This window comes from Macaca nemestrina, chromosome 4 (assembly GCF_043159975.1).
Source record: "Macaca nemestrina isolate mMacNem1 chromosome 4, mMacNem.hap1, whole genome shotgun sequence".
NCBI lineage: Eukaryota > Metazoa > Chordata > Mammalia > Primates > Cercopithecidae > Macaca > Macaca nemestrina.
In genome coordinates, this window is record NC_092128.1 from 23,812,651 (window position 1) to 23,839,634 (window position 26,984).

The 26,984-nt window shown below is 47.2% G+C and overlaps 1 protein-coding gene and 1 long non-coding RNA gene across 2 annotated transcripts in view; one reads left to right on the forward strand and one right to left on the reverse strand.

The window, feature by feature from the left end:
* The first annotated feature begins 541 nt into the window (after positions 1-541).
* The window catches only part of LOC105471335 (WD repeat domain 91), a 30,121-nt gene continuing 3,678 nt past the window's right edge, over positions 542-26,984 (forward strand). Inside the window, exons 1-14 of the mRNA XM_071094442.1 lie at positions 542-713; positions 2,339-2,518; positions 3,096-3,302; positions 4,877-4,960; positions 5,984-6,114; positions 7,619-7,784; positions 14,038-14,196; positions 15,844-16,037; positions 17,105-17,255; positions 18,506-18,600; positions 18,779-18,947; positions 22,796-22,904; positions 23,685-23,797; positions 25,104-25,301. Of these exons, the coding sequence (XP_070950543.1) occupies positions 591-713; positions 2,339-2,518; positions 3,096-3,302; positions 4,877-4,960; positions 5,984-6,114; positions 7,619-7,784; positions 14,038-14,196; positions 15,844-16,037; positions 17,105-17,255; positions 18,506-18,600; positions 18,779-18,947; positions 22,796-22,904; positions 23,685-23,797; positions 25,104-25,301 (2,079 nt within the window). The 5' untranslated portion in view covers positions 542-590. The remainder of the gene's footprint in view (positions 714-2,338; positions 2,519-3,095; positions 3,303-4,876; positions 4,961-5,983; positions 6,115-7,618; positions 7,785-14,037; positions 14,197-15,843; positions 16,038-17,104; positions 17,256-18,505; positions 18,601-18,778; positions 18,948-22,795; positions 22,905-23,684; positions 23,798-25,103; positions 25,302-26,984) is intronic.
* On the reverse strand, positions 12,131-17,577 carry LOC105471334 (uncharacterized). The gene is made up of 5 exons (XR_981079.3): positions 17,440-17,577; positions 15,330-15,429; positions 14,234-14,398; positions 13,925-14,033; positions 12,131-12,262 (listed from the first exon to the last, which is right to left on the reverse strand). It is a non-coding gene; the product is annotated as an uncharacterized lncRNA (long non-coding RNA).

Sequence of the window (26,984 nt, forward strand, 5' to 3'; positions counted from 1 at the left end):
ATCTTGGTTATCTTGCTGTGTAGCCAATTCGTCTTACTAATGAAAGCAGGGCTTTGGGGGAGTTAGCGCTCCCTGAGGATACGTGTGGTTGTGGCTTCACGCAGGTCACTCCGCTCTAAGGGCTCCAGCTTCCTCCCTGTACGAGTAGGGCAGGGGACCGTGAACTCTGCGATGTAACGCCAACCCACAGGGCGCCGCACCCCCTGCCCGCCTCGTGACTACCTGGGATGTTCTTAAGGTCCAGTCTTGCTTGACTTGGGTGGCAGCCGCCACTTTCAGTAATTCAGACAAAGCCGCCGCCAGCTCCGCCAGGACCTCCCCCCTCGCCACCCCTCGGGCGGGGTGAGGATGACCGGAGCGGCCAGGCGGGGTGGGACTGGCTCAGGGGCGGGGCCTCGGGCGAGCCGGGGGCGGGGCGCCAGCAGAGGGGCGGGGCCTCAGGCTGAGGCGCCCGGTGCGCGCGGACTGGTAGGCCTGTCTCGTCGTGACGTGCTCGGCGCCCGCGCCCGGCCCCGCCCCATCCCTCCCAGGCCCCGCCCCTCCGTCGCTCCGTCCCTCGCCGCTGCACCCCTAAAGACGGTGGCGCTGCGATGGCGGAGGCCGTGGAGCGCACTGACGAGCTGGTCCGCGAGTACCTGCTCTTCCGCGGGTTCACGCACACACTGCGGCAGCTGGACGCCGAGATCAAGGCGGACAAGGAGAAGGGGTTCCGGGTGAGGGCCGGCGGGAGCGGCGCGGGCAGAGGCGGCCCGAGGGGGCCGGAGAGCGGGCTTCCCCCAGCACTGCCTCCGGGGCGGGAGCGGCGCTGTCACTCGCGCCGGGGCGCGGGAGACCTCAGCGCATCCGACCCCAGCTTGACGGATGAGGAACTGAGGCCCTCAGACGGACAGGACCTGCCTGAAGCCGCCCCCCGAGTCAGGAGCGTCGCCGAAGCTGGAGCCCCGATGTCCCGGCTTCTGGTCCAGGGTTCTGTCTCCACTCCAGCCTCCTTGGCCAGGATGGCGATGAGGTTTTAGGAGCCGAGGTTAGGTAGATGGTTGCGTTTTGGCAACAGATATTCGTGTTGGCTTCCAATGGCAGTGGAAGCAAGGAATTCTGCAGTTCAAAACATTAGCTGTGGTCAAGTACCTGCGGTGTTTGTTTAAAATGGCCTCGTCAGGGACTCCTTGGCAGTTTTGCTTCTGTAGTTGTGGAAGACCTCATGGCACATTAGATAAACCCAAACTTCTCCTACTCTAAAATGATTTTGCATTGCGAGGTTCTTGGAATGTATCTGTGTGTGATTTGTAGGTTTGTATGTACTGACTTCAATGAGAGGCAGTGAGCTAACAGCAAGAGCACTGGAGGGGAGTTAGGAGATCTGGTTTCCTGCCTGGCCAAGGTTAGTGGCTACTTAGTGGCAAAAGCAAATCATTCCAGCCCTCTGGGCCTCAGTGGCCTGATCTACAAGCTAGGGGCGTTGGATTGGTATTGATATCTAAACCTTTTTCCAGATTCTGTACTCTGCTGTAATTGCTCCTCACAAGGAGGTGACTTCCTTGGCTGACACTCTGAGCAGCTACCATGGCTTCGGTGGAACTCTGATGACTTGAAGGAGTCAGTCCGTGCACCTCCTTATGATCCTTGGTATCCAGGAATTGTGGAGATCCTCTCATACTCTCTTCTTTCCACCCCACCCCCTTTTTAAAAAATGTGAGGTAACTGAGACTACAGTTAAGCAACAATGCCGTTTTTTTTTTTTTTTTTTTTGAGACAGAGTCTCACTCTGTCACTTAGGCTGGAGTGCAGTGGTACGATCTTGGCTCACTGCAACATCTGCCTCCTGGGTTCAAGCGATTCTCCTGCCTCAGCCTCTTGAGTAGCTGGGATTACAGGTGCACGCCACAACACCCGGCTAATTTTTGTATTTTTAGTAGAGTCGGAGTTTCACCATGTTGGCAAGGTTGGTCTCGAACTCCTGACCTCAGGTGATCCACCTGCCTCGGCCTCCCAAAATGCAGGGATTACAGGTGTGAGCCACGGTGCCTGGTCTGGCACTGCCAAATTGATCAAATAAGTCAGAGGCAGATCCAAGATCTCGAGCCAGATCTCTTACGTTCTGGGCCAGAGCCCTTTTACACCTGAAATTTCTGTGCTTGCTAGAGGGTCAAACCACTTCTCTAACTCAGAAAACTACTGAAAAACCGTTGCATTAGTATGTTTTGAAAATGTTATAGATTGCTAACTTACGAATTTTTTTTTACACCCAGAAGCCATCACAAGAGGAAAAAACTTTATCCATGGAGGGGAGAATTCCCTTCCGTCCCTTACCATCTTCTCCATCCATGTTTCTCACCAGGTGGATAAGATTGTGGACCAGCTGCAGCAGTTAATGCAGGTGTATGACTTGGCTGCCCTTCGGGATTATTGGAGCTACTTGGAGCGTCGACTCTTCAGCCGCTTGGAGGATATATACAGACCCACCATCCACAAGCTGAAAACCAGCCTGTTTCGCTTTTATCTTGTCTACACAATCCAGGTACCTGTTGATTCAGGGGTTCTGTTTCCCTTGATGGAAGGAGCTCTTTGATCCTGAAATAGATTTTCTTCCAGTTCCTAGAGAGGACTCTGTATGTGACTATGGGAAAGAGTGCAGCAGTTACAGTGCAATTATTTTTGGCTGTTTTCCTTCTTTTTTTTCCTTGCCGTCATCTGTAGATCATCTGACTTGTCTTCCCCATTCCTATTTCCTTTTTTATTCTAAGCACATAAGCTTAAAACAAAGGTGGTATTTTAAAGAATATAAGTAGCTGGGTTAAAGTTTGAGTAATAAAGATGATAGCTGACCTGGAGGAATGAGTCACTTAGTTATTTGAACATCAGCTAGGGATTAATTTTTAGGATGGGATTTATCATTAGAACTTCAGTTTAAACCAGCTTTGAAATGACAAGTTCCTTGAGAAAAGAGTGATGATTTCCTTTATATTATGGCATTTTATTTTGCCACTTACCTGGCAGGCTGATAGCCAAAGGTTGTCTGCTGTACAGTGATGAAGAGACTTACCTCTGGATTTCCGTCTCTTCTCCCTCCTTGCTACCTCCTTGTGTCTTGGCAGACAAACAGAAATGACAAGGCTCAGGAATTCTTTGCGAAGCAGGCTACAGAACTCCAGAACCAGGCTGAGTGGAAGGATTGGTTTGTCCTGCCCTTCCTGCCATCTCCGGACACCAACCCCACCTTTGCTACCTACTTTTCTCGACAGTGGGCCGACACCTTCATTGTGTCCCTGCACAACTTCCTGAGCGTCCTGTTTCAGTGCATGCATATCCTTGTAGTTGCCTGGGGCTGAGGACCCAGCCTGAGGCCCCTAGACCTCGGGATCAATAGCCCTGCTCTCCATACAGGCATTTCTTCTACAAAAATGCCCGGGGACCATTTTCATGGGTCATATGAGGGGACTGGACAAATTGTGGTTGTTTTTGTCAGTAAGCCAGGGAATCACGAATCTTAGTTCTGACACTGTGCTGCTGAAGTATTAGCTGACGTGTGGGCAGGGACAGTGGTAGCAGTGGAGTGCTAGCACCGACTTTGTCAGCAGGCACTGGGGTTGGAAGGCAGCTGCTGCTTGGAGAAACTGGGCAGCCTTGAGAGTATCCTCTCTGTGCATGAAACATGTTCCAAGGGATATACCTTTGCTGGGATTAGGTACAGATGAGAAGACTTCTTGGGTTGGAACTTTTGCCTGCGTTAGTGTTTGAGTTATTGTCTCTAATAGTAACTTCAGTGTTCCTCGAGTTGCCAGAAAACACAGTAGCTTTAAGAATATATATGCGGATATTTGCGAGGGGGAATGAATGAGAATGCAGGTAAATAATTTATGGCCTACCAAACGTATAAGCCAGAGCTCCTGAGGCCATCGTTCATACTGTCTAGGCTGGAAATTTAGAGGAGGAGAAGGGAGTCTGGCTTGAATGGGGCTGGCTGGTGAGGCACTGATAAATTTGGGTGTTTAGAGGCCCACCCATGGGCGGGCATTTTGGCCTCTGGGAGGAACACTTTGTGGTGGAGGTGGGAAGGGCACCTTTCTGTGGGCACCTTTCTGTGCCACAGATGAGTGTGAATTCCACCCTTGCCAGAGCTGCTTTGTTTCCTCCCCCTTGCTCCCTCCCTTCATCCTGAGGGCTCTCCAGTTAGTCTCGTGGGCCCTCCAGTGAAATCGAAACTGTCACTCAAAGTCTTTTCAGTGGTCCTCAAACTAGGTTACACACATATGGGCTCCAGTCCTCTTTCCAGTTCTGAGGCCCTGTCTGCTCTGTGCTCCTCCTAACTGAGGCTGCCTGAGGCAGTGGAGAAGGGCTAGTATCGCAAGCTAGATTGTGGTTGTTCTTGGGGCGGCCATGCCATCTGCAGAAAGCTTTCTCTTCTCAGTCCAAACCTTTGCCAGGGAGAGGCTCAATCTGGGAGGCGAAGCCAAGTGACTGGTCTTTTCTGCCTCACTGGCTGTATTCTTGTGGAGCCACTGGCCTCCAGGGCTGCTTTTAGCTGAATGTACTGACCTCCCTAAAGCTCAGACTGGCTTTGAAGTTCACTGGATACTAGCTGTTTGCTGCTGGTATTTGAGAGAAAATGCTTAGGTTTAGATTTATGTCCCCTCTGTGGGCTGGCCAGGCAGATGGTCGTGTGTCTGTGAGTCTGTCCGAATGAAATAAGGCTAGACCTAGAGAAAGTGTTGGAGACAAGGGAGCGACTATTTCATTAAGCCCACAAGAGCCCACGGCACCGCTCCTGTACTCTGTTCTCTGTGTCCCTGTGTCTCATGTGTTTTACTGATGTGTCAAAGGTTTGGGAAGGAGTTTTAAACATTTCACGGGCTGGCTTATTCTTTAACTTTGTGCACCAGTCCCTGTGATCCTGAACTTTGATGCGGAGTGTCAGAGGACTAACCAGATTCAAGAAGAAAATGAAGTTCTGCGTCAGAAGGTTTGTTCTGAATAGGCTTGTTCCTGGGGAAGTACTTCTGCTTTTTGTGTGTAAAATTAGGTAGTGGCAGTGGAAGACTATATTAATCAGCTTTTCACTGCCACTACCTAATTTCTCAGATGGAAATGAGTTACCAGAAAGTCAGTATTGGGAATTTGGAGAGTAACAGTCTCTCAAAACCAGAGGTGAGATTCATATTTTAAGTCAGATATATAGCATGAACAATATAGTAACAGTAATTAACTTTTAAGGAGAAAAAGACTATATGCATCCATGCCACCTTATAACTAACCTGTTTTCGTATGTCTGTTTCATCTTTCCACATATAGCTATATATGTGTATGTATATATACACATATGTAAACTATACATATATGTATATATGTAAACGATATATGTAAACTATATATATACACACACACACATAGATATATAGTTTACAACCCAGATATAATTTAGTTGTTCCTACTCAGCTATATGCTTCTCTAGTTTGATAAAACAGTAGAGCCAGGGGACCCACATTTGCCTGTACATTTTGCCTGAGGAACATTTCTCTTTCCTGAAATTAAGATCTCTATAGGTAATATTGTTAGGAAAAGGAAGATTATAGGCTGTTTAGGTTATGGGGTTTAAGATTCTTGGGTTTTGAGGTGTGTGTATATGTAATTTTCTTCAGGCAAAAGGTTAAAAACGCTGTAATTCATTAAATTTTTTTTCCCATTCCAAAGAGCAAAGCAGGATGGGTGGAGCTATTTTTCTCAGTGAGTCTAGGAGGAAGCAAGTCAAATGATTAAAAAGAAAATGGGTTTTGGATTTCTAATGGTTTTTGGTTTTCTCACCTCATTGTTCAGTGACAGCAGTCACTTTTCCTAGTCTGCAGTGAGCAGAGTGAGATGGGCCCCTTGATGCTGAGGCGGGTGGCACTCAGACCAGTGGGCTTGGATGCAATGTGTCTAGATATCTTCCTCCGCAGAGGGAAGGTTAGGTGAGATCATTGGCTAACTCAGCCCTACCCCTGTGTAGCTTTTTGCATTGCAAGCTGAAATCCACCGACTAAAGAAAGAGGAGCAACAGCCAGAAGAGGAAGAGGCCTTGGTCCAACACAAATTGCCTCTTTATGTCTCCAACATGGACCGCCTGGGGGACTCGGAACTGTGAGTGTGTGTGACGGCCCTCTCCTTTTCTCTGTCCTCTGTGCTCTCAGCCCCACCATTCCCTCTGATCTTGCCTTGCCTGTAGCCTTCTGTGCCTGCTGAAGGAGAATTGCGGAAGAGCCTCCTGGCACACACTGCTCTTGCTTGAGAGCTTTATTTTTATTTTTAGAGATGGAGTCTCGCTCTGTCGCCCAGGCTAGAGTGCCGTGGCACAATATTGGCTCAAAGCAACCTCTGCCTCCTGGGTTCGAGAGACTCTCCTGCCTCACCTCTCAAGCAGCTGGGATTACAAAGTGCATGCCACCATGCCTGGCTAATTTTTGTTGTATTTTTGGTAGAGATGGGATTTCATCATATTGGCCAGGCTAGTCTCAAACTCCTGACCTCAAGTGATCCACCTGCCTTGGCCTCCCAAAGTGCTGGGATTACAGGCATGAGCCACCACGTCCAGCCTAGCTTCAGAGCTTTATGAGTAAGGTCCCCATGGCCTCAAAAGTCCTCTAGGAGTTCTGAGCCTCCAAGCCTGTGGCTGTGCCTAGAGCTGGGGAACTGCACAGCTCTGCCAACTCTACATCCAGATATGTGTAGCCTGGATAAATAAAAACACAACCACTGTGGTAAAGTCTTGGGAAGGTTTTGTGCATTGGAAGGAGCATCTCATGTATGGAAAGATTGATAACCACAGGTTGGATGCATTCCTCAGTAGAAGCATGCACCTCTCTGATGGTTTAAAGAGGAAGGCAGATTAGAGAGAGGTATTTGACCTTCAGAAACAGCCAGTTAAAGCAGAAGCCCCAGCTGGTGATAATAATAGTAGTGGTTGAAGAAACAGAGGTACACACAGGTGAGGAAGATAGTGATTGGTGAGTCATGATGCAAACCCAGGCAGCCGGATTCCAGACCTCCACATAACCAAGTACTGCACCAGATGACATAGCTCTGGTGGTGGAGCCAGTGCTTTCAGATGGAAATAAAATGCGAGCCAAATATGTAATTTAACTTTTTTAGTAGCTATGTTAAAAAAAAAACCAAAAAAACAACAAGATGAATTTTAATGATATATTTTATTTGGCCTAGTATATTCAAAACATCATTTCAATATGTAATGGATATAAACAAAATGTTAATGAGCTATGTTATACTTCTTTTCATGCCAAGTCTTTGAATTCCAGTGTGAATTTTACATCTCTAGCACATCTTGATTTGGACTAACCACTTTTCATGTGCTCAGTAGCACACGTGACCAGTGGCTATCGGACAAGACAGCTCTGAGTTTACTGTGACCCTCAAAGAAGAGCCGCAGACTTCACCCTTGTAACAGATAAGCTGCTGGCTCCCTTTGTACAAAAAAATGATACCAAGGATAATACCACCTTAAAGCCCAGCCTCCTGGACCTGACCCAGGCCTGGTCACTTAATATCATCCATAGCCCGGGAGGTCTATGTTCTTGGTTTTCCACATCCCGTTTCAGCCCTCTGACCCTGTGGTGTGTTTGCTGACCAGTGCCATGGTGTGCAGCCAAAGGAATGCCTCCCTCTCCCAGTCACCTCGCGTGGGCTTCCTGTCCTCGCTGCTGCCTCAGAGTAAGAAGAGCCCCTCAAGGTTGTCACCTGCCCAGGGCCCTCCTCAAGCTCAGAGCTCGGCCAAGAAAGAGTCCTTCGGTGGTCAGGTAAGCACAAGTCCTGCCTCTCTAACTGTGGCCAAGAAGCCCCTGACGACTGCCTGTGCGTCCAGACCTCCTGGTCAAGTGTAGACTTATTTGCCCTCCCTTTAGGACTGATTTCTTGGGCATGTTGATGAGATTCTAAATTGACATCTCATTACCTTTCTTTCCCCTTCCCTGCCTTTACTCTCAGAAAGTGATGGTTCTGCAGGATGAGAATCTAGATAAGACTGTAGCGGAGGAACTGGGAGGAGAAGGAGGAAAATCCACCGAATGCGTTCTGGCTCCCCGCTCCATCTTCACCTGTGGCTAGACTGCAGGCACTGTGGTGTTTGAGATGCTAGGTAGATGCTTGTGCACTGATCAAAGCAGTGCCAGACCTCACACCCCGGTCTCCTGACCCAAGGGATTGCCTTCCCCTGCCTGCACTCCTGTGCCAGTTCTCTGAAGTCTGTGATGCTTCCTGGGTGAAGTAGTAGATCTGATGACAGGAAGCAGGCTTTGAAGAGTCTCCCTCTTTTCTCATAAATTTCCTATGAACTCATGAGGGCTCATGACTGTGTTTTGGTGGCTCAAGTGTGGGTTTAGGCAATTAGAATTTTGAATTTTTGGTGATACAAAAATAGTGTTTGGCTAAAGAGTAAATCAAGAATTACCTCTGAATCCATGCATTTTGCCTACAAGTTGGTATTTGCTGATTCTGCAACGGATTTTCACTATTTCTTACTTTTATGGAAAACTGCAAGTGGATTTTTTTTTTATGTCAGCTTACGTCCCAAACGGCCAAGGGTCCTACTGACTAGTTTAACTAACAGACACTGTCAGAATTCATTACTTTCAGAAATGCCTGCAGACTGTTTATTGCTTGCATAGGGACACTTTCTCTTTGAGTGCATTATTAGTTGCAGTCATAGTCTGTGGCTTCTTCTCTTACGAGCCTCGGCGTGAGACCAGTTGCAAGTGGCACATTAGTTTGGGGCTGCTTGCTGTACCCAGGGAGGTAGGGGTCTGCCTCAGGCTGCCATTGGAATATAGCACTTGGGCTGGGTATTGTTGAGCTGGAAACACTGAGCAGGACACTGGATCAGAAAGAGCATGGGCTTTGGGGCCAGGCAACTTTATGTTTAGCTCTGGCTCCTCGTTTTTCATTGGTGCTCAGATTGCTTAAACTCACCCCAGTTTGCTTGGGATGATAATAATAGTATTTACTCCCCAGGGAAGGATGAATTGAGTGGCTAGAAGAAGAGTGCTTGGCAGAGGGTCAGCACTCAGTAAACGTTGGTAGTAGAAGTTATATTCCTGCAGGCCCTGGCCTACGTTAGTTCTGAGACCTAAAGTGCCATTAATGCAAAAAAAACTATAATCTTAGCAGCCATGAGGGTTCAGGCAGTTAAAACTCAATCATGGTTACTCCTATGAATATTTTTCTGAAATTCAAATCTTAAAGTTAGAATTCCAGTTCTGTGGAATGTGGCCGAGTAAGCTGTACTGCTTGCTTTCTGGATCTCTCACTGTGCAACATTTTATAAGTTTAATAAGTGACATGTGGAATGTTGAGTCCTTTGAAATGAGCTTGAAATTATGAAATTCAATTTCATTAACTTGAAAGAAAACATAGAGAGAGCTTCTGTGGGAGTAAGCTGTGGCCATACTGTATGTGGTTTGGAACTGTGTGTCACATGGTGAGGTTGAAATGAGATTGGAAATTACTTGTGCAGTTTACAGCTAAGCAATGGGGATAAGAATGTGTGATTTGCAGTAAAACATGCCTTACCTTTCCTCTAAAATATAATGGAACAAAGATTGGGTCACTGTGTGGTATGTTAACAGAGCAGTTTGTAGTTCTTCAGTGAAGATGAAAGATATCTCTAATCTAAAAAACCCAATAGTCAGGTCACTTGTTTTTTATTAGTGGTAGATGAGTTAGATTCAGCATTAATGTTTCACTTCTAAAAATAACTAGTAGATTTGAGGTTCAAGAAAATCACAGAATTTTAGAGTTAGAGGGAAGCTCGAAGGTCATCTGGCCCACCTTCTGCTGAGTATAGGAGTACACTGTCTGGATTGATTGCCTCCTAAGATGCAGTGCTCACTGCTTGTCAAAGCAGGAACATATGCATGTTAGAAAGCTATTAGAAGAAACTTCTTTATGACTTTTCCTCACGGATCTTAGCTTAGCCCTTTGGAGCTACATAGAATAATAAGGCTTATTGTATAGAATGATTCTTCCTATGTTTTCCATGCTAAGCACTCTTGTTCATCCTCCCTTCAACTCCCACCTCAACTGTTTGTCCCTATGGCATGATTTCCCCTCACATCCTGGGCCCCCTGCTCTGGGGGGACATTCTAATGTTTCAATCCCACTATTACAATTAATGCCCAAATTTGAGTGTATGATTCCAGATGCTCTCTCACAGATACTAAATGCACGGCATGGAAGGATCACTTCCTGCCATTTTGATGATATACTGCTTTGAACTCAGTACACAATGGCATTGGTTTTTAAATAAGCCACATTGCTTTATTAGTGTAGATTAAACATGTCATCTTTTTTCCTTGCTACTACCACACCAGAGCCCTTCTTTTTTTTGTACTGTTAAAGAATAAGCACACACACAAAAAATAGGCTGTATTTTATTGTTAAATTAGCAATATTGTAAAAATGATTAGACTTTCCTATCTTAAATATAATTTATAGAGAGCGTTGTAAATTTTGCTCACATCAGCATTTTGTCTGCTTGTAATTGGTTGCTGTACCCGTTGTCATTATTACTGAAACGTTCATAGCATTATTCTTGTAAAATAGATGGCAAAATAAATGCAAAATAGATTGCTTTTATATTGAAAGCCTGGCAAATACTCTCCAGGCTTTCAATATGAGTCTGGAGGCAATTTTTTTTTTTTTTTTTTTTTTTTTGTGGTAATAACTGCAAAACTACACTTCCCAAGCCCTTCTAGGATCTCTAATTACAATAGCCAGGGAAGGCACATCCATAGCAGGCTTGCCTGGGCTGCTGCTTGGCTCACACAGCCTGTAGTTTGTACTCCATCCTTCCCGCCAGCGATAATTCTCCTTTTACACCCACTTGGTGAGCCGTGGAAATTACCTCATTATAGAGATAATCTTTAATCGGCTGTAATGTAAGGCAAGCAAAGCATCCACAAACTTCTGTGTTTGTGACTCTTATTAGTGTCAAATTACCTCCCAGTTACTGAGAAGTAAGTGGTCACAACCACTGCCCTGAAGGTTTTTCCCAAGGATCTTGACAGGAAGGGGAAAGCCTGTCTTTCTTTCTGGGATTTCTGTGGTATGAGGGCCTGTTTTCTGGGTAACTTTGTTTAGCTTCAGGTGAGAACAAATTACTGGAACTTGTTTCCTGCTCCCTCTGGATGGCTGCCATCCTGGTAAGCTCTGTGAGGCTCTGGAATCCCTCCTGACCTACTCAGTCCACCGGAAATTAATGGGTATCAACTTATGTCTATCTCCAGAGTGAGAAGGTCAAATGATAAGACAGAGGTTACCATGTCTCTCTTGAACTGTAGGAGTCAGGTAGATTATGACAGAATATACTTTAGACTATTGGGATGTTCTATTATTTGAAGCCAGCGGTTAAAGACTATTATGAGGGTTGCACTTAAAATGAAATAAAACTTTCAATTAACAGTTACTTCATCTGTCCATCAGTCCATCCATTTGTCTATTTAGCCAGTCATGAATGAGTGCCCAGCTTATGCGAGGTGTGGTGCTGGGTGCTAAGGTTACAAAGATGTGTAAGGTAGAGTCACAGTAGTAGAAGCTTCCAGAAGGGTGCGAGCTTCTCTTTGTGCAAGTGTCATTGTCCAGAGAGTACACAGTTCTGCTGACGTCTTTCATTCTCTCCAGCTCTTTACCCATACGCAAGTGCTTGGCCATAATTGTATGGATTTGTTTGAAGGTAATGACTTACATTGCATTGTGACTTTACCCCTTTTTCCTTTGTTTTGTCTTGTTTTTTTTTTTTTTTTTTAGCTTTTTATTTCTGAAAAATTAACAGTTGTCAGTAAGCCTTCACTTGTTATGTACATTTGTGGCTAGACACAAATTGGCCTTCACCTACTTATTAAAAAGTTTTGTGGACAATCGCATTCACCAGCTTTTAATATATTACTATCTTCTTCTTCTTCTTCAGTGACTAACATAGATTTAAGGAGAAAGGAGAACTTCTCTCTCCTCTTCTTTAAGGAAAATCTGATAGGTCATGCTTAGGTCCATCACTCTCTTGGCATAAACTGCCCTATCATTGTAAAGGCAGTTCTTCTCTGTACCAGATGCCTTCCTTGCTATCTTGACTTGCGAAGGAAGTATTACCTTTGTACTTCTCAGTGTTTTATTGTTTGCTCTTGCTGGGGAAGTGTTACAAGTGGCTTTCAAATCAGCGAGAGGAATTTGAAACCACCTCCTTCCATCAATATTCACCAATTGAATTGAGCACTCTTTACTGTTGCTGAAAAAGGCAAAGACACCATTTATCCAGTGAAGGGGCTGAATAAGGCAGGAAGGGGCCCATAAAGTGCCTGCCTCCCTCTGTAACAGTTCCCACCTTTGTTCCCAAGGCAGAGTCCCCCTGTGACCCATGTACAGCGTGGCATACATGTAGCAGTGCAGAATGTGGCAGTGGCACCTCCTGGACTGTGATGTGACTGCTCGGTGTTTGCATTTTCAGTGATTTGTTCTTATGGGGGTTTCAGAGCCTTGTCTTGAAACAGGACACGACACAACTGCCTACCACCTCCCCAGATCTTAGCCTTGACAGCCAACTCCAACAGGCCACCTCCCCACTCCATCTCTCTGAAACTCTCTGAGGAGTGGACATTACCTCTCCGTGGCTTTTGTCCTCCCAGGACCCATACACAATTGTTATTGACACAGTTCTAATACTTGGAATTAAATGTGTTTGTGGCGGATTGAGACAGGTTTACCACCTTTTCTTGATTCACGGAAGTACTTGGAGTTTATAAACAGGCCAAAAATAGCAAATACCCTGCAGGTTAGCCATGGTTTGGTTCCAGGTAAGCTAATAGTCCTTTAAAATTTTCTTTCTTAACTGTTCCCATGGCTGCAGGATTCCAAGGACTCCATGTTAATCATTTTAAATTGTTTACTGTTGACATAAAAAATAACAAGTAGAAGAACTGGAAAGCAGTAGGTAGACTTTGATTGAGTTTCTTCTCTTCACTTAGGGCTTGTGTAGAAATGGTTTCTCAAGAAGATTGGTCTCAAACCTGAGTGGCTGTTTGCATTCATATCTCTTGGCTAAAAGTGTAAAAACTGAGGGTGAGGGTGTTTGAGCATCACAATTTGTGGGTATACACCCGGAAAAAGAAAGCCCTGCACAACAGTCTGGAAAGGTGCGGGGTGGCAGCTCCTTTTAAGAGTTTCTAGATTAAGAATAGAGACTTCTTCTGTCTATATGCGTGGGGTGGGGATGATCAAATTCATTCCCTCTTGTTATAACTTAGTTGACCCTATCACTCTTGTTATGAAAAGGAGCCAGAAAATACCAGTTTATTTCCTGTCCGATTTATCTTTCTTAATGTTCCTTGGGTTTTCAACAATTTCGGTTAGAATTTCTGGTTTTCTAGTAATCATTTTAAAACATCTCAGTATTTGTTAATATTAGCTGCTTTAGTCCACACTTGGCCCAAAACAAGAGAGGGTACTGTGTTCCATTTCCCTCCAGAGGCGATTGCTTGTTGCATAAATAATTTTTAGATTGCCCAAAAATATTGTTGCTTATAAATGTGTATAACACCAAGCATAGGCCCCGGCTTTCCTTAGTCATCACTTAGTAAGTGCTGGCTCTTCCCCCTCAACTAGACTAAATTGTTCCGATTAGATCAAGATGACATCTCCCTCCAGATGAGAGATACTGCAGGATGAGGATTGCAGGTGACCTGTCCTCTTAACAGGTAGAGGACAGAAAGAAGGAGGTCATAGCAGGGGCTGACTATGACCTTACCTACCTAGTTAAGCCAACACCATTTTAACCACCTGCCCCCAACCCACCGTGCCCCCCCCCACCCCCCTGCCCTGCCCACTGCCTCCCCCCTGTGTCCCCTCCTGCCCACTGCCTCCCCGCCCCCCGCCTGCCCAGGGCTGACCTTACCTGGGAGCTGTAGGGTAGAGGAGCCACTCCCTGGTTCTTGCTGCTTTCCTGGCATGCTTATCATGGCCTAGGCAGATGGGAAGAGACTTCACAGCCAGCTTCTTTTCCTCTAGGGCACGAAGGGAAAGGACCCGATGTCAGGAGCCAAGGATGGGAAGAGCCTCCTCAGCGGGCTGGCCACTGGGGAGTCCGGCTGGTCACAGCACCGGCAGCGGCGCCTGCAGGACCACGGCAAGGAGAGGAAGGAGCTTTTCTCCACAACCACTTCCCAGGTATGGGGTTGTCCTGAACACCCCTGGGGACACTCACGCAGCTACTGAGGAGCAATGTGGAGGGCCTTCTCTTCTCTCCTCTGAGTCTGCTGCTGTGCGGAGTGTGCTTTTGCTTAATTGGTTTTAATGGCTTGTATTTTCGTTGTTTGGGTTCATCATTTGCCTGGCTCTTCTGTGGTCCATTTCTCCCATGCGCATTTCCCTAAGTAGGGGCCGGAAAATACAGGCCTCTGAAAGTGCTCCCAGAAGATGACTTCTGTGATTAAGCTGGCTTGGGAACCTTTGCATACTCATCCTTCCCTTAGGTTAATTGTGCTTAGCAGCCTGTCCTGGGCTCCTGGAGACCTGGTTCCCTCGGTTCACCCAGTCACTCAGACTTGCTTGGTCACAGGATTCCTTTCTCTTGTGCTGCCTGAGGCCCAGCTGCCTGCATTGCTGCACTGAGGGTCATGTGCCCACACAGTGGGAGGCTGTGGCCCAGGCCCTTCTGTGCTGAGCCCTGGGCTCTGGGGACTCCCCTCACTGGCCAGTGTGGGCCATGGCCTGCTCTTTGTGGCATTACAGCTCCTTCTGCTTCTGCCAGATACTCCTGATTGATGGCAAAGTCTAAGGTGTTTACTGGTTCTCTTGCTCAAGTCACCTTCTTGACCATTTATCTCATAACTGAGGCTATTTGCCTGTTTTAAAGGCATTTCCTCATTAACAGCCCACTACTGTGGTGACAACGGACCCTTAAGGCTCAGATTATAAGTTCTGGCATTTCAAGATTCAAGATGTGCTTGGGGGCCAGCCACAGCCCCATAAGGTCTGAAGATCCTCTGTTATTATTTTTTATTGTTGAACTCCTCCTCCAGCCTCTCTGAGGAAGCACTTGCAGGAGCATCCGGACCCCAGGGCTGGTAGAGAGTGCCCTGGCCGATGCCCCCAGCCTGGATTGTGTCTGGGTGAGCACCAGATGGTAGCCAACACCTGCTGCCCCAGGGATGCAGAGACTGGGCAGCTTTGAACCCCCAGCGGCCCTTGGGTCTCTGTCTTTTTTACTGGCCAGTTGTGTCTGTTTCTTAGTTTCTCAGTGCCCACCTTCCAGAAGGGCTGGTGGGCCTAGGGGTGCACTGGAAAGGGGCCGGGCTTACCTGTCACCCACCCAGCTTCATATCCAGTTTCTCCCCCTTGCCAGCCGTATGACTTTGGGCAAGAGATTTGGCTTCTCTTTCAGTCTTTTAGTTTCCACAGCTGTAAAATAGGGAAAATAATAGCATCTCTGTTCGAGGAGGACTAAATGAGAGAAATCTGTAAAATGCTCAGTGTGGTGTGTGGCCTGCACCACACATCCTCCCCCCTGGCCTGTTGTCCAGGCAGATGTGTGTCCTGGGTCCCATCAGCTGTGTCACAGAGAGGCCACAGCCCCCTTTCCTTCAGCGGGGCCTGTGTGGAGCGAAGTCTCCAGGAAGGGGCTGTCAGGGGGGCAGGCCCTGCACCCTCCCGGGGTGAGTTAAGCACTACCCTCGCAGGTCAGAGCTCTCCTCTCCTCTCTAATTACCGAGAGCCCCGCAAAATGCTGCGGCCTAGGCCTAGTCCCCCTGTGGTGTATGCCCTGGTGTGGGGGACCCTTTCCTGGCTGACTTCTCCCCGCCCTGCTTGTGACAGTGTGCAGAGAAGAAACCAGAAGCCAGTGGCCCAGAGGCCGAGCCCTGCCCAGAGCTCCACACGGAGCCAGTGGAGCCACTGACTCGGGCATCCTCGGCAGGCCCTGAGGGTGGAGGAGTCCGCCCCGAGCAGCCCTTTATTGTGCTGGGACAGGAGGAGTACGGGGAACACCACTCATCCATCATGCACTGCAGGTAGGTTGGGCCTGGGGCCAAGGAAACCCTGGGAAGCTCAGATTTTCAGGCAGCACACGTGGAGGTGTGGCCAGCAGGAGATGGCAGAGAATGGGGGCTTGGACGAGGGCCACAGTCATGGCTAAAGAGTCATGGGAGTTGCTTGGAGCTGCCAGTGGACTGGTCAGCCCATCTGCCCTTTGGGGTTTTTTTTTGTTTTTTTTTTTGAGACAGAGTCTTGCTTTGTCGCCTAGTCTGGAGTGCAATGGCACGATCTTGGCTCACTGCAACCTTGCCCTCCCAGGCTCAAGCGATTCTTGTGCCTCAGCCCCGCAAGTAGCTAGGACTACAGATGCCTGCCACCACACCCATCTAATTTTTATATTTGTAGTAGAGACAGGGTTTCACCATGGTCAAGCCTGGTCTTGAACTTCCCGACTTCAAGTGATCTGCCCATCTCAGCCTCCCAAAATGCTGGTATTACAGGCGTAAGCCACCACACCCGGCCTCTCTGCCCTTTCTAATTGTGTTTTTCTCAGTTTTAGGAACAATTTACCCTACTTTAGCCCCCCAAACTCACTCAATTTTAATTTGCTTTATGTTGGTACTTTTAGGTAAATACCTGATTTGTAATTTACCATTTGTAAGTTTTTACTTAAGCACAGTAAAAACCTTTCAAGAACAAACCCTAGTGGGGCATAATTTTCAGCTGGTAGATGGGTTTCTCGTTTTGACAGCCCTGACAGCTCTTGGGGCCCTTGGGCTGTTCTGGAGTGTGAGTCTGGAGGCTCTAAATCTCCAGAGACTGCAAGTGGCCCCAGGGCAGGGCCCTGCAACTCTTGCTCACTGCTCTTTGCCCAGAGTTGACCAAAAGGTCCACACATGGTTGGCACTTAATAAGTATTTCTTAGACAAACAAATGAATGAATATTTCCGGAAATAGTCTATACCAGTCTTTTGAATGTAGACCTCTAGGGATTGTTTTTTAAAAACAGTAAGGAAGTCAGGAAAGCAATCATCTTGGCATTAGCGGAAGAGGATGGGGACGGAGAAGCCAGCTGACAGGCCTCCCTTTTCTCTCATCTCAGAGTGGATTGCTCTGGGAGGAGAGTCGCCAGCTTAGACGTAGATGGGGTCATCAAAGTGTGGTCCTTCAACCCCATCATGCAGACCAAAGCGTCCTCCATTTCCAAATCGCCGCTGCTGTCTTTGGAATGGGCCACCAAACGGGACAGACTGGTGAGTAATGGTGGCCTGTGGGGCCTGCTTTGCTGGCTCAGTGGAGGAATTCCCCAGGGTTCTCCACCAGCTGAGTCAAGACAGCCAAGCCAGTTCCCCTCCCTTCTCTCCATTATTGGGGATTCAGGGACACACATCCAGGACTGGCCAGAAGGCTCCTGTTGTGGGAAGGCAGTGAGGTTACCAAATTGACATTGAAATGAGCTGCAGGGGGCCTGGAACACACGGCTTCTTCCTGTCTGTGGTGGTCTGCCCTGGCGACCACCTGCCAGACTGCTGTCCCCCCATCTGTCTGTGTTTCCAGCTGCAGTTTCAGTGGGCGCCTTCCCGTGCCAGGCCCCATGGGAAGTGGCTTCCGCTGGTGAGGGGCTGGTGTTCTGTTTTGTGGTTGCCATGGGTGTTATTGTCCCCAGGAATAGTACAGTGTTCTTCCTTCTGGATTTTAGATTTGAGATAGGACTTGTAGTTAAGGAGGTAAGATTGACTTGCTGTTTTTTCTTTTACTTCATTTGTGGGGATCATACCACATAGCCCAAGATGCAAACCCTGTTTTTCTATAATTTTTGGCAGCTGAAGGGATTACCCTCATGGATGAGGACCTCAGGGCTTGCCCTGTGCCAGCGCCAGTTTGCCAAGTGAATGCCAAGGTCACACTCTACCTAATATTCCTGGGAGACACCCTCAGACCTGGGCTGCTTCTGGCACTTTCCTCTGGCACTATTATTATCTTTGAAGCTTTTCACCAAATAAGTCACAAGTTCCTGAATGCAGGGATAGCCCCTTTTATTTTTTTTCTGGAGGTCTTTATAGACCCAGAGCCAGAGCTGTCCCCTGAAAAGGCAAATGGGAGTCACCCAGGCTCCGTGGCAGTCGAAGCCAGTATGCTGGGAGGGGTGCTGGGCAGACCAAGAGTGGGAAGGAAGGGTTCCAACAGCTGGGGTTTGAAACTGAAGAAAGGGAGGATCAGAGGGCCTCATTCACCAGCCGGAACAGATGTGTCCAAGGTGACACGTCTCTCCCATTCCACAGATACTTTTTGTGGTTTTGCTTAAAGTTCAAGGTCAGCTCTCATGTCTTTGTTTAATTTTGAAATGAGGCTCATTTTAGCCAGATTTCCCCCGAACTGCCTGGATGCGTAGAGGAGGGGCCTCACCCCCGCAGCCTGCCCAGCCTCGCCCCCTCTGGAGATCCTCCCTGACTCAGCCTCACTCCATGCTATCCTTCCCACCTCACGCCCCTTGTCGTTCCAGCTCTTGCTGGGCAGTGGTGTGGGGACGGTGCGTCTCTATGACACGGAAGCCAAGAAGAATCTCTGTGAAATCAATATCAACGACGACATGCCCAGGTGAGCTCGAACCCACCCCCCACCATCAAGGCCGCAGGCTGCCAAGTGTGGTCCGCGGGGCTAGGCCTTTCCCGAGCCTTGTGCCCCATCTCCTGTGCAGGATCCAGCCTCAGGACCAGAGTGCACCCTCCCTCTGTGGGCAGGTGGAGGGTCTGACCCAGGCCCATGTGTGTTGCAGAATCCTGTCTCTTGCGTGCAGCCCCAACGGGGCCTCTTTCGTCTGTTCGGCTGCAGCTCCGAGCCTCACTTCCCAGGTGGACTTCTCAGCACCAGACATCGGCAGCAAGGGCATGAACCAGGTTCCTGGCAGGCTGCTGCTGTGGGACACAAAAACCATGAAGCAGCAGGTACGGGCCTGCCCTGTGGCTCTCTCTGGGGCCAGGCACACACTCTGCATTCCCTTGGGTTTCTGAAGAGCCTCTTCCCTCTTTTTGCTTTGGTCTCCTCAGATTTTTAATAAAGTTTTAAGTGTTGAAAAGTAGTGTACTCCAACTGGGCAGATTGTTAGTGACATGTCATTCAGAATTGTGCCACAAACTTAGGAGCCGCACAGAACCTACCAGAGGGCCCCTGTGGTTGATTTTTTAGGAGAGGACTCGTGTCTCCCTCTGACATCCTGTTAACTTAGAATTGTATGAGAATTATAGCAGCAGCAGCCAGCAGTAGCAAGGACACATGCAGATTCATAAGAAGCGAGGTGACCAGACAGCCTGTGAACTTGCTCCCAGGGGACCTGGGCACCACCTTGGAGCCGAGGACCCCTTCCTTCAAGACAGTAATAGATGCTGTAGCTGCCACCCTGAGCCCCAGAGAGACTGAATGATGCTAAACTCACCTTCCAAGGCAGTGCTACTTCTTATTAAAATGATTTGTTTCACTGCTCACAAGTCATATGGCCTTTACGTTGAACACATTGTTTCCTAATGCTGCTGGAAACTCCTACTTTCAGTTGGTTCCTGTTCCAGATGTTCAGTTTGTTCTGTTCTGCATCTGCCTGTAGAAGTGCTCTGTGTTCCCTTTGGGTCTCTCAGACCTCTCAGGCCTGTCAGGGTCACACCCGAATTCTTGACCTCCACCCCTTGCCACATCCATCCCTCCCCTCATAATTTTCCTTACTTTGGCAAATGTGCCTCATCTAGAAATTTGGGATCTTGGCCGGGCGCAGTTGCTCATGCCTGTAATCCCAGCACTTTGGGAAGCTGAGGCAGGTGGATTGCTTGAGGCCAGGAGTTCAAGTCCAGCCTGGGCAATGTAGTGAGCCCTTGTCTCTACAAAAAATTTAAAAATTAACCAGGTGTGGTGGTGCTCACTTGTAGTCCCAGCTACTTGGCAGGCTGAGGCAGGAGGATTGCTTGAGCGTGGGAGGTGGAGGCTGCAGTGAGCTGATGTGGTGCCACTGCATTCCAGCCTGGGTGACAGAGTGAGACCCTGTCTCAAACAAAACAAAACAAAACAAAAATTAGGGTTCTTCCCAGACCTGTCCTTTTCCCTCTGCTCACACAGTCCATCCATAAGCAAATGCTGCCAGTGTGTTTCCAGTCTGACCACTTCTCTGCATTTCCAGGGACATACTCTAGACCTATCTCTTGTGCCCCTCTCTGCCCACTGTCCTCTCTACCGGTTTAATTCAATTCCTCTTAGTTCGTAGCATCTTGTATTTTCCTCCAAAGCTCTCATTACAATTTGTAATTATGTGTTTAATTTTGATTTTCAAGTTTTAATTAAACATTGAATACATACAAAAGCATATTGAAATCATAGGTGTATAGTATAATGAGAAGAAAAGCAGTACAGTGAGCACCCGCAGACCCATCATAGTTTATAGAGAGCATCACCAATACTTTTAACTCTTGTGTAGCCCTTCCCAATCTTGGTCTTTTTCCCTTCCAGAAAGAACCCGTCTTGATTTTGTCATACTGATGTCTTTTTTTTTTTTTTTTTGAGACGGAGTCTTGCTCTGTCACCCAGGCTAGAATGCAGTGGCACAATCTCGGCTCACCACAACCTCTACCTCCTGAGTTCAAGCAATTCTTCTGCCTCAACCTCCCAAGTAGCTGGGATTACAGGCACCCAACACCACATCCAGCTAATTTTTTTGTATTTTTAGTAGAAATGGGTTTCACCATGTTGGCCAGTCTCGAACTCTTGACCTCAGGTGATCCACCCACCTCAGCTTCCCAAAGTGCTAGGATTACAGGCATGAGCCACTGTACTCTACCTGCCTTACATTTTAAAAATTACTTTACCATGTTATTACATATCCCTAAACAACCAAATTTTTGTTTTGTGTGTTTTCTGACTCCATATAAATAGAACCACAGTGTATGTGTTTTTCTAGAATAGCTTCTTGTATTCCAGGCTGTACACTGCTTCCCTAACCTTGTGACTTGCTTCATCCTCTGGCTGCCTTTGCTGAGACCGGGACATTACCTCTCCATGTAATTGGCATTCCTTTGTTGTCTTTTCTCTCTGGCTGCTTTTAAAATCTTCTTCTCTGGCTCTCTGGGTGTGGATTTTCTGGTTTTTAAGTTTTAAAATTTATTTTTTTAAAGTTCTGCTTGGGATTTGTTTTCTGAATCAGAGGATTTATGTCTTTGTTCAATTCTGGAAAATTCTCAGTCATCATTTTTTCCAGTATTGCGGTTCTCTGATCATCTCTTGCCTTCTGAACCTCCCATTCCATATGTGTTAGAACTTGCCTCTTCCTCTTTTTTGTTTCACTTTGCGGCATTCTTGATAAGAGTTTCTTCAGATCTATCAGTTTGCTAATCTCTCCTCTACTATCCCTAGTCTTCTGTTTCATCTATTTATTAGGATGGTAATTTAAATTATTGTATTTCTCATTTTTAGAGGCTCAGCTTCACTTTTTAAAACCTGCTTTGTTGTGTTTATAGTCTCTCATTTTTACCCATATTTTCAATTCCTTATTTTATTTTGTTGAACAATTGAATGTGCTTGTATGTTGTGCGTTATAAATCTAATGTCTAAAGGTTTTGGGTCTAATTCTGCTCTGTTTCTGTGGGTGCTGGCTCCTTTTGCCTTATTTTCCTGTTTCTTATGAATTGTGATCATGGTGTTTCTTGGGCTAGTATCTCTGAGAGTATTTTGAGGTTTGGGTTGGAGGTACATTTCTTTGGATTTGCATTAGTTTTTGCCAGGTTCCTCCCATGTCAGGGCTAGTTTGTGGTTATGAATTTACAGGGAGGTAAGTTTTCTTGTTATCTCTTTCTGTGAAGTAGGTTTATTTCTAGTTCATTCCTGCACTGAAGGTATAGCTCTTTGGAGTCCCAGCTCCGTGTGACGCTTTCTTTTTTTATTTTATTTTTTCTTTTTCTTTTTTTTTGATTATACTTTAAGTTCTAGGGTACATGTGCACAATGTGCAGGTTTGTTACATATGTGCGGTTTCTTATCACCTGACCTTGGGCAGGTCACACATTGTTGTCTCCAGGCTCCTGAGCTCTTCATGGGAAGCAGAATGGGAACTTGAGTCACCTGGATCTGATTAATGCCCCATAATGAAAGGCAGCTTTGGAGTGCGCTAGTTCTGTGCATTCTTGCTTTCTCTTAGTTTTGGCCCTAGAGGATTCTTTTATTTGCCAGCTCAGTACTCTGTGTGTATTTTAAATAACATTCTATCTTGCATTTTTAATTTCAGGAGGATTATTTAGGGTTCCCAGGGTTCCATATTGTTTGAAATGATAATGTTCATTCATTATGTAATTAATAGACCTTATGTTCTATGAGGTGGTTTTGTTTGCTACTATATTTCTAAGTGTTTCTGTGGGGAGCCATAGGGCAGGTTTATTAGTGTTGTCTGTCATCAAAGGTGGTTGATGAAGTGTTATTTTCTGAGAGCAATAAGACTTTTCAATGAGAATTTGCTTGGAATGCATTCTGGTGAAGTGTAGGCTGCTAAGATATGTATTATTTATTTTATAATGGAGCAAGCATGGATTATTATCTATCTATGGAAACCAGAATAGGCACAGAGACCTTGTTCTCAAAAGAGCACAGAAGGTCCCTGGCACAGCACTTTGGCAAAGGCTCAGATCTTTCTGATTACGTGAATTTCCAGATTACATAAGGGAGGAGCTGGTGGAAAACCCAGTCTGGGGCACCTGTCTGCATTGGAATAAGCAGCATGCCTGGGCTGAGTGAAGATTGCTACTGGCATTTTTGTTTTGTTTCAATAGCTCCAGTTCTCCCTGGATCCAGAACCCATTGCTATCAACTGTACAGCCTTCAATCACAATGGGAACCTGCTGGTCACAGGGGCAGCTGATGGCGTCATCCGGCTGTTTGGTATGCAAGTGTGCTCATAGCAATCCTTGATATCTCCTTAGATGTCCCAGGCATTTTTTTTTTTGCCAATGTTGGATTTTTTTTTGCCAGCTGGGCCAGAGGCTTTTGCAAAACCCTGACTTCAGATGCTTGTACTAGAGCTTAACTTTGGTCAGTGTTTTCAAAACACCCGCCATAATAGACATGGGAGGGGGTGGAGCTCAGCGGTCCTTGAGTCTTGAGTTGTTCCATCTGAGTCCTTGTCACCCATGTGAAATACAGGAGGGCACACAAGAGTACTGCCATCCTACCCACTTGCTGTGGGTAGTTCCTTCTCAAAAGCGTCAGAACAGTGCTCCTTAACCAGAGGCGTACATCAGAATCACCTGGCATGCTGTGCACAAATCCTCAGGTTGGGTTCTGTCCCCAGGAGACATCCCCAGAGCCTGGGCTGGGGAAAGGCAACTGTATCTTTAAGGGATTCCCAGGGCGCCCATGGGGAAGTTACAGAGGGTAGTTTCTTGGGTGTCTTGCTAGACTTAGGGCTCTCCAGATGAGCTCCCCCCAGGGAGTCCTGGGCCTCGCTTCTGACCTGGTGAAAGCAGCTGCCTCTGAGGCTCAGAAGCAGCCTGACATCTTGGGCAGGGGCAGCTTTATGGTGCTCACTGGGTCCTGGGTGCCTGCCATTGGCCTCAGAACGGCTGTCAGCCTGAGTAGAGGGTGAGGGGGCCTCCTGCTGCAGGCAGATGCCTTCTTCAGAGCCCTGGCCAGGATGTGAGTGACGGTGTCTCATTGCCTCAGACATGCAGCAGCACGAGTGCGCGATGAGCTGGAGGGCCCACTACGGGGAGGTCTACTCTGTGGAGTTCAGCTATGATGAGAACACTGTGTACAGCATCGGCGAGGACGGGAAGGTAGGCAGCCACAGGATTCAGAGAAGAGAGCACTGGGATGACATGTGGGCCGGCTGCGGGTTGTGGTCATACCTGTTATTAGCTCTGCCACCTGGGGCCTCTTTTTGCAGCTTTGTTATCTGTAGAATAGGGATAAACTAGTAATTCGTCTTACAATCTTTGTGAGGTTTCAGTGAGTTCAGCGGGAGTTGGCTCTCCTTATGAAAGGAAATACCAAAAATGACTCATCTTACCATAGATGGATCTGTGGGGTCTGGATTTAGGGCTGAGTTTGCTTTGATGGGCTTGGTAATGACTGGTCCCAGGACCACTCATGGATGTGTAGAGTTTGCTGAGTGGCTGGGGACAGCTTCTTAGATGCCTACAGACCCCAGCAGAGCCCAGAGATGTAAGAAGGAAGCCAGAAAAAAAGGAAAAGTAAATGCCCCTGGTAGATTCCCTCTGTGGAGGGTTAGGAACTACGAATAGTGACCACCTCAGAAGGGGAGCTGGCAGGGGCAGAGGTGGGAGAAGGATGCCATTTCCATGTGTGCCTGCCTGGACCTTTTGGATTGGACACTGTCTTTTTATCTCTTGAAAGGAGTAACTACAAAATAAATTCTTCATTTGAAAAGTTTGGGAAAGGACTTTGACATTAAAGCCCGACTTCTTTCTTATGTGGGATGCTCAGTGAAGAGGTGGTCACAGCCAAGTAACCTGTCCATGGGGTAGGCTAAGGGATGATGTCTGCTGTGGTAAGGAGCTGAGTTTATAATGGCATCGCCCAGTGTTCAATCGATTGTATGCCTGAAACACTGGAAATATATGTGGAATGTGTCCTCTGTACCTTGTTCCTAGGACAGAAAAATCTAGTTGGGTTCTAACTCTGATGATGAGAATAATAACAACAACAACAACAATAATAATAATAATAATAATAATAATAATAATAGATCACTTGAAGCATTCCTCCTACTTGAGAGACCAGGGATCCAGGCAAAGCCACTTGCTGTCCCTTTTCCTCTCCTAGGGTCAGGCCAGAGGGAAAGAGAAGGGTTGGACTTTGATGTGAGGTTGCTGCCTCTTTTTCTAGATTTTCTTCCCTAAAAAATGCTTAAATCATGTTGGCCAGAGATAGGACTTGTAGACCTGTCACCTGCTTTTCTGCCTCTGGCACTTGAAAGGCTCTTCAAGGAGGTCAGCATTGTGGCTGGGGGAGGTGGGCCGCCCTCTCCAGCCTCTGCTCTGGGGTGGGTTCTTGCTCTTCCTTGAGGCCTGCACTGGCCGGCTCTGCTGAGAGCACCCTGCTTGTGCCCTGTGATTGCAGTTCATCCAGTGGAACATCCACAAGAGTGGCCTCAAGGTATCCGAGTACAGCCTGCCCTCAGACGCCACGGGCCCCTTTGTGCTATCTGGATACAGCGGCTACAAGCAGGTTCAAGTCCCCAGGGGCCGACTCTTCGCTTTTGACTCGGAGGGCAATTACATGCTGACATGTTCTGCCACAGGCGGCATCATCTACAAGGTAACTGGTGGTTGGGGGTGGGAGGTGGTGGTATCGTGGTGGGCAGGGATTCCTCCCTGGAGGTCTGGGCCATGTCCGCTGAGCGTGGCTCTCTGTCCCCGAGCTGCATGGCTGTGGAGATGCCTTTGACAAAGGATAGGCAGCACCTAGAGCGGGGGTGTCCAATCCTTTGCCTTCCCCGGGCCATGTTGGAAGAAGAAGAATTGTCTTGGGCCAAATCTTCACACTTCTTCTTAGTGTTAGTGGGCTAACACTAGTGATAGCTGTTGAGCTAAAAAAAAAAATCGCAAAAAAAATCTCATAATGTACTTACAACACAAATTTGTGTCGGGCCTCATTCAAAGCCATCCTGGGCTGCATGTGGCCCGCAGGCTGCAGGGTGGACAAGCTTGGCCTAGAGCCTCCTTGCTGCAGGCCTGGCCAGGGCTGCTTTGCAGCTCAGGTGGATAGAAAAGATGGCATTGGGGCATGAGACCCCCATTCTCTCTGCTCATCCTTGACCAGATTCTGCCCTTTCTCTGCCTTTTTTCCTTGGGAATAGCCTGTTATAGAAATCACTCAGGAGTAGGGAGAAGAGTTGGGGAGTGTTGGGATGGAGGAACATGCCCCCAACCAGGTCCCAACTAGGTTGTTTATTTTAGTACTCTAATCTGGTATAGATTTATTAATTTATTGAATGTCCCGTGGGTCAAGTATATTCCAGTCCAGGTTTTTAAAAAAAGTTTTAAATTTTTAATTTTTGTGGGTACATCCATAGGTATATGTATTTATGGGGACCATGAGATGTTTTGATTCAGACATGCAATGTGAAATAAGCACATCATGGAGAATGGGGCATTCATCCCCTCAAGCATTTATCCATTGCATTGCAAACAATTCAATCACACTCTTGATTTTAAAATATACGGTTATTATCGACTACGGTCACCCTGTTGTGCTATCAAATAGTAGGTCTTATTCAGGTCTTACTCATTCTTTTTATTTTATTTTAATTTTGTACCCATCCAGTCCATGTTAGACACAGAAATTTGAGGGCGTGATTTGTCAAACCATAGTGTAAGTTGTCCACATTGTTTTCTGCCCCTCCCTTTACACGTTTGTTTTAGCTCTTAAGTCAGAGCTTATTTCATGTATTTTTAAGTGTCTTCTGTTTCACTGGTGTCACCTAGACAAATGATGGGGATTTGTGTCGTAGCCTAAGCTTCTGTGTCTGATGTCGAGTGGGTCCATTCTCAGCCTGTGTGATACTTTTCAGTTATTTGCCCAGTGGTGGTGTTTGTGTAGGATCAGAGTCCCTCAAGGTGGGATATTCTCAGCAGCTCTTGCTGCCACAGCTCATTGACCAGTCAAGGGCATGTGTTTTGGATGGCAGTTTTGTGCTGGGCATTGGACCAGGCACTGTGGAGTGTATGAAGGACATATAGAATATGATCTCTGCTCTTTTGGGGTGCACACTCAGAAAGAGACACAGTAACAACAAAGGAGAGCAATGCGGAGTTGAGCAGCTCAGGGAGAAGAAAGCTGTCTCAGTGGGGACTGAGTCCTTGCGGGAGGTGGGAGGCTGTGGATTGGAGGCCTTGGAACCGGGAGGAGAGGACGAAGAGGAGTTGTTGGGTAGATGGAGAAGAAAGCAGGTCTTGGGGCCCCACATGGGCAGAGGTGAGCAAGAGCTCACAGTGAGGC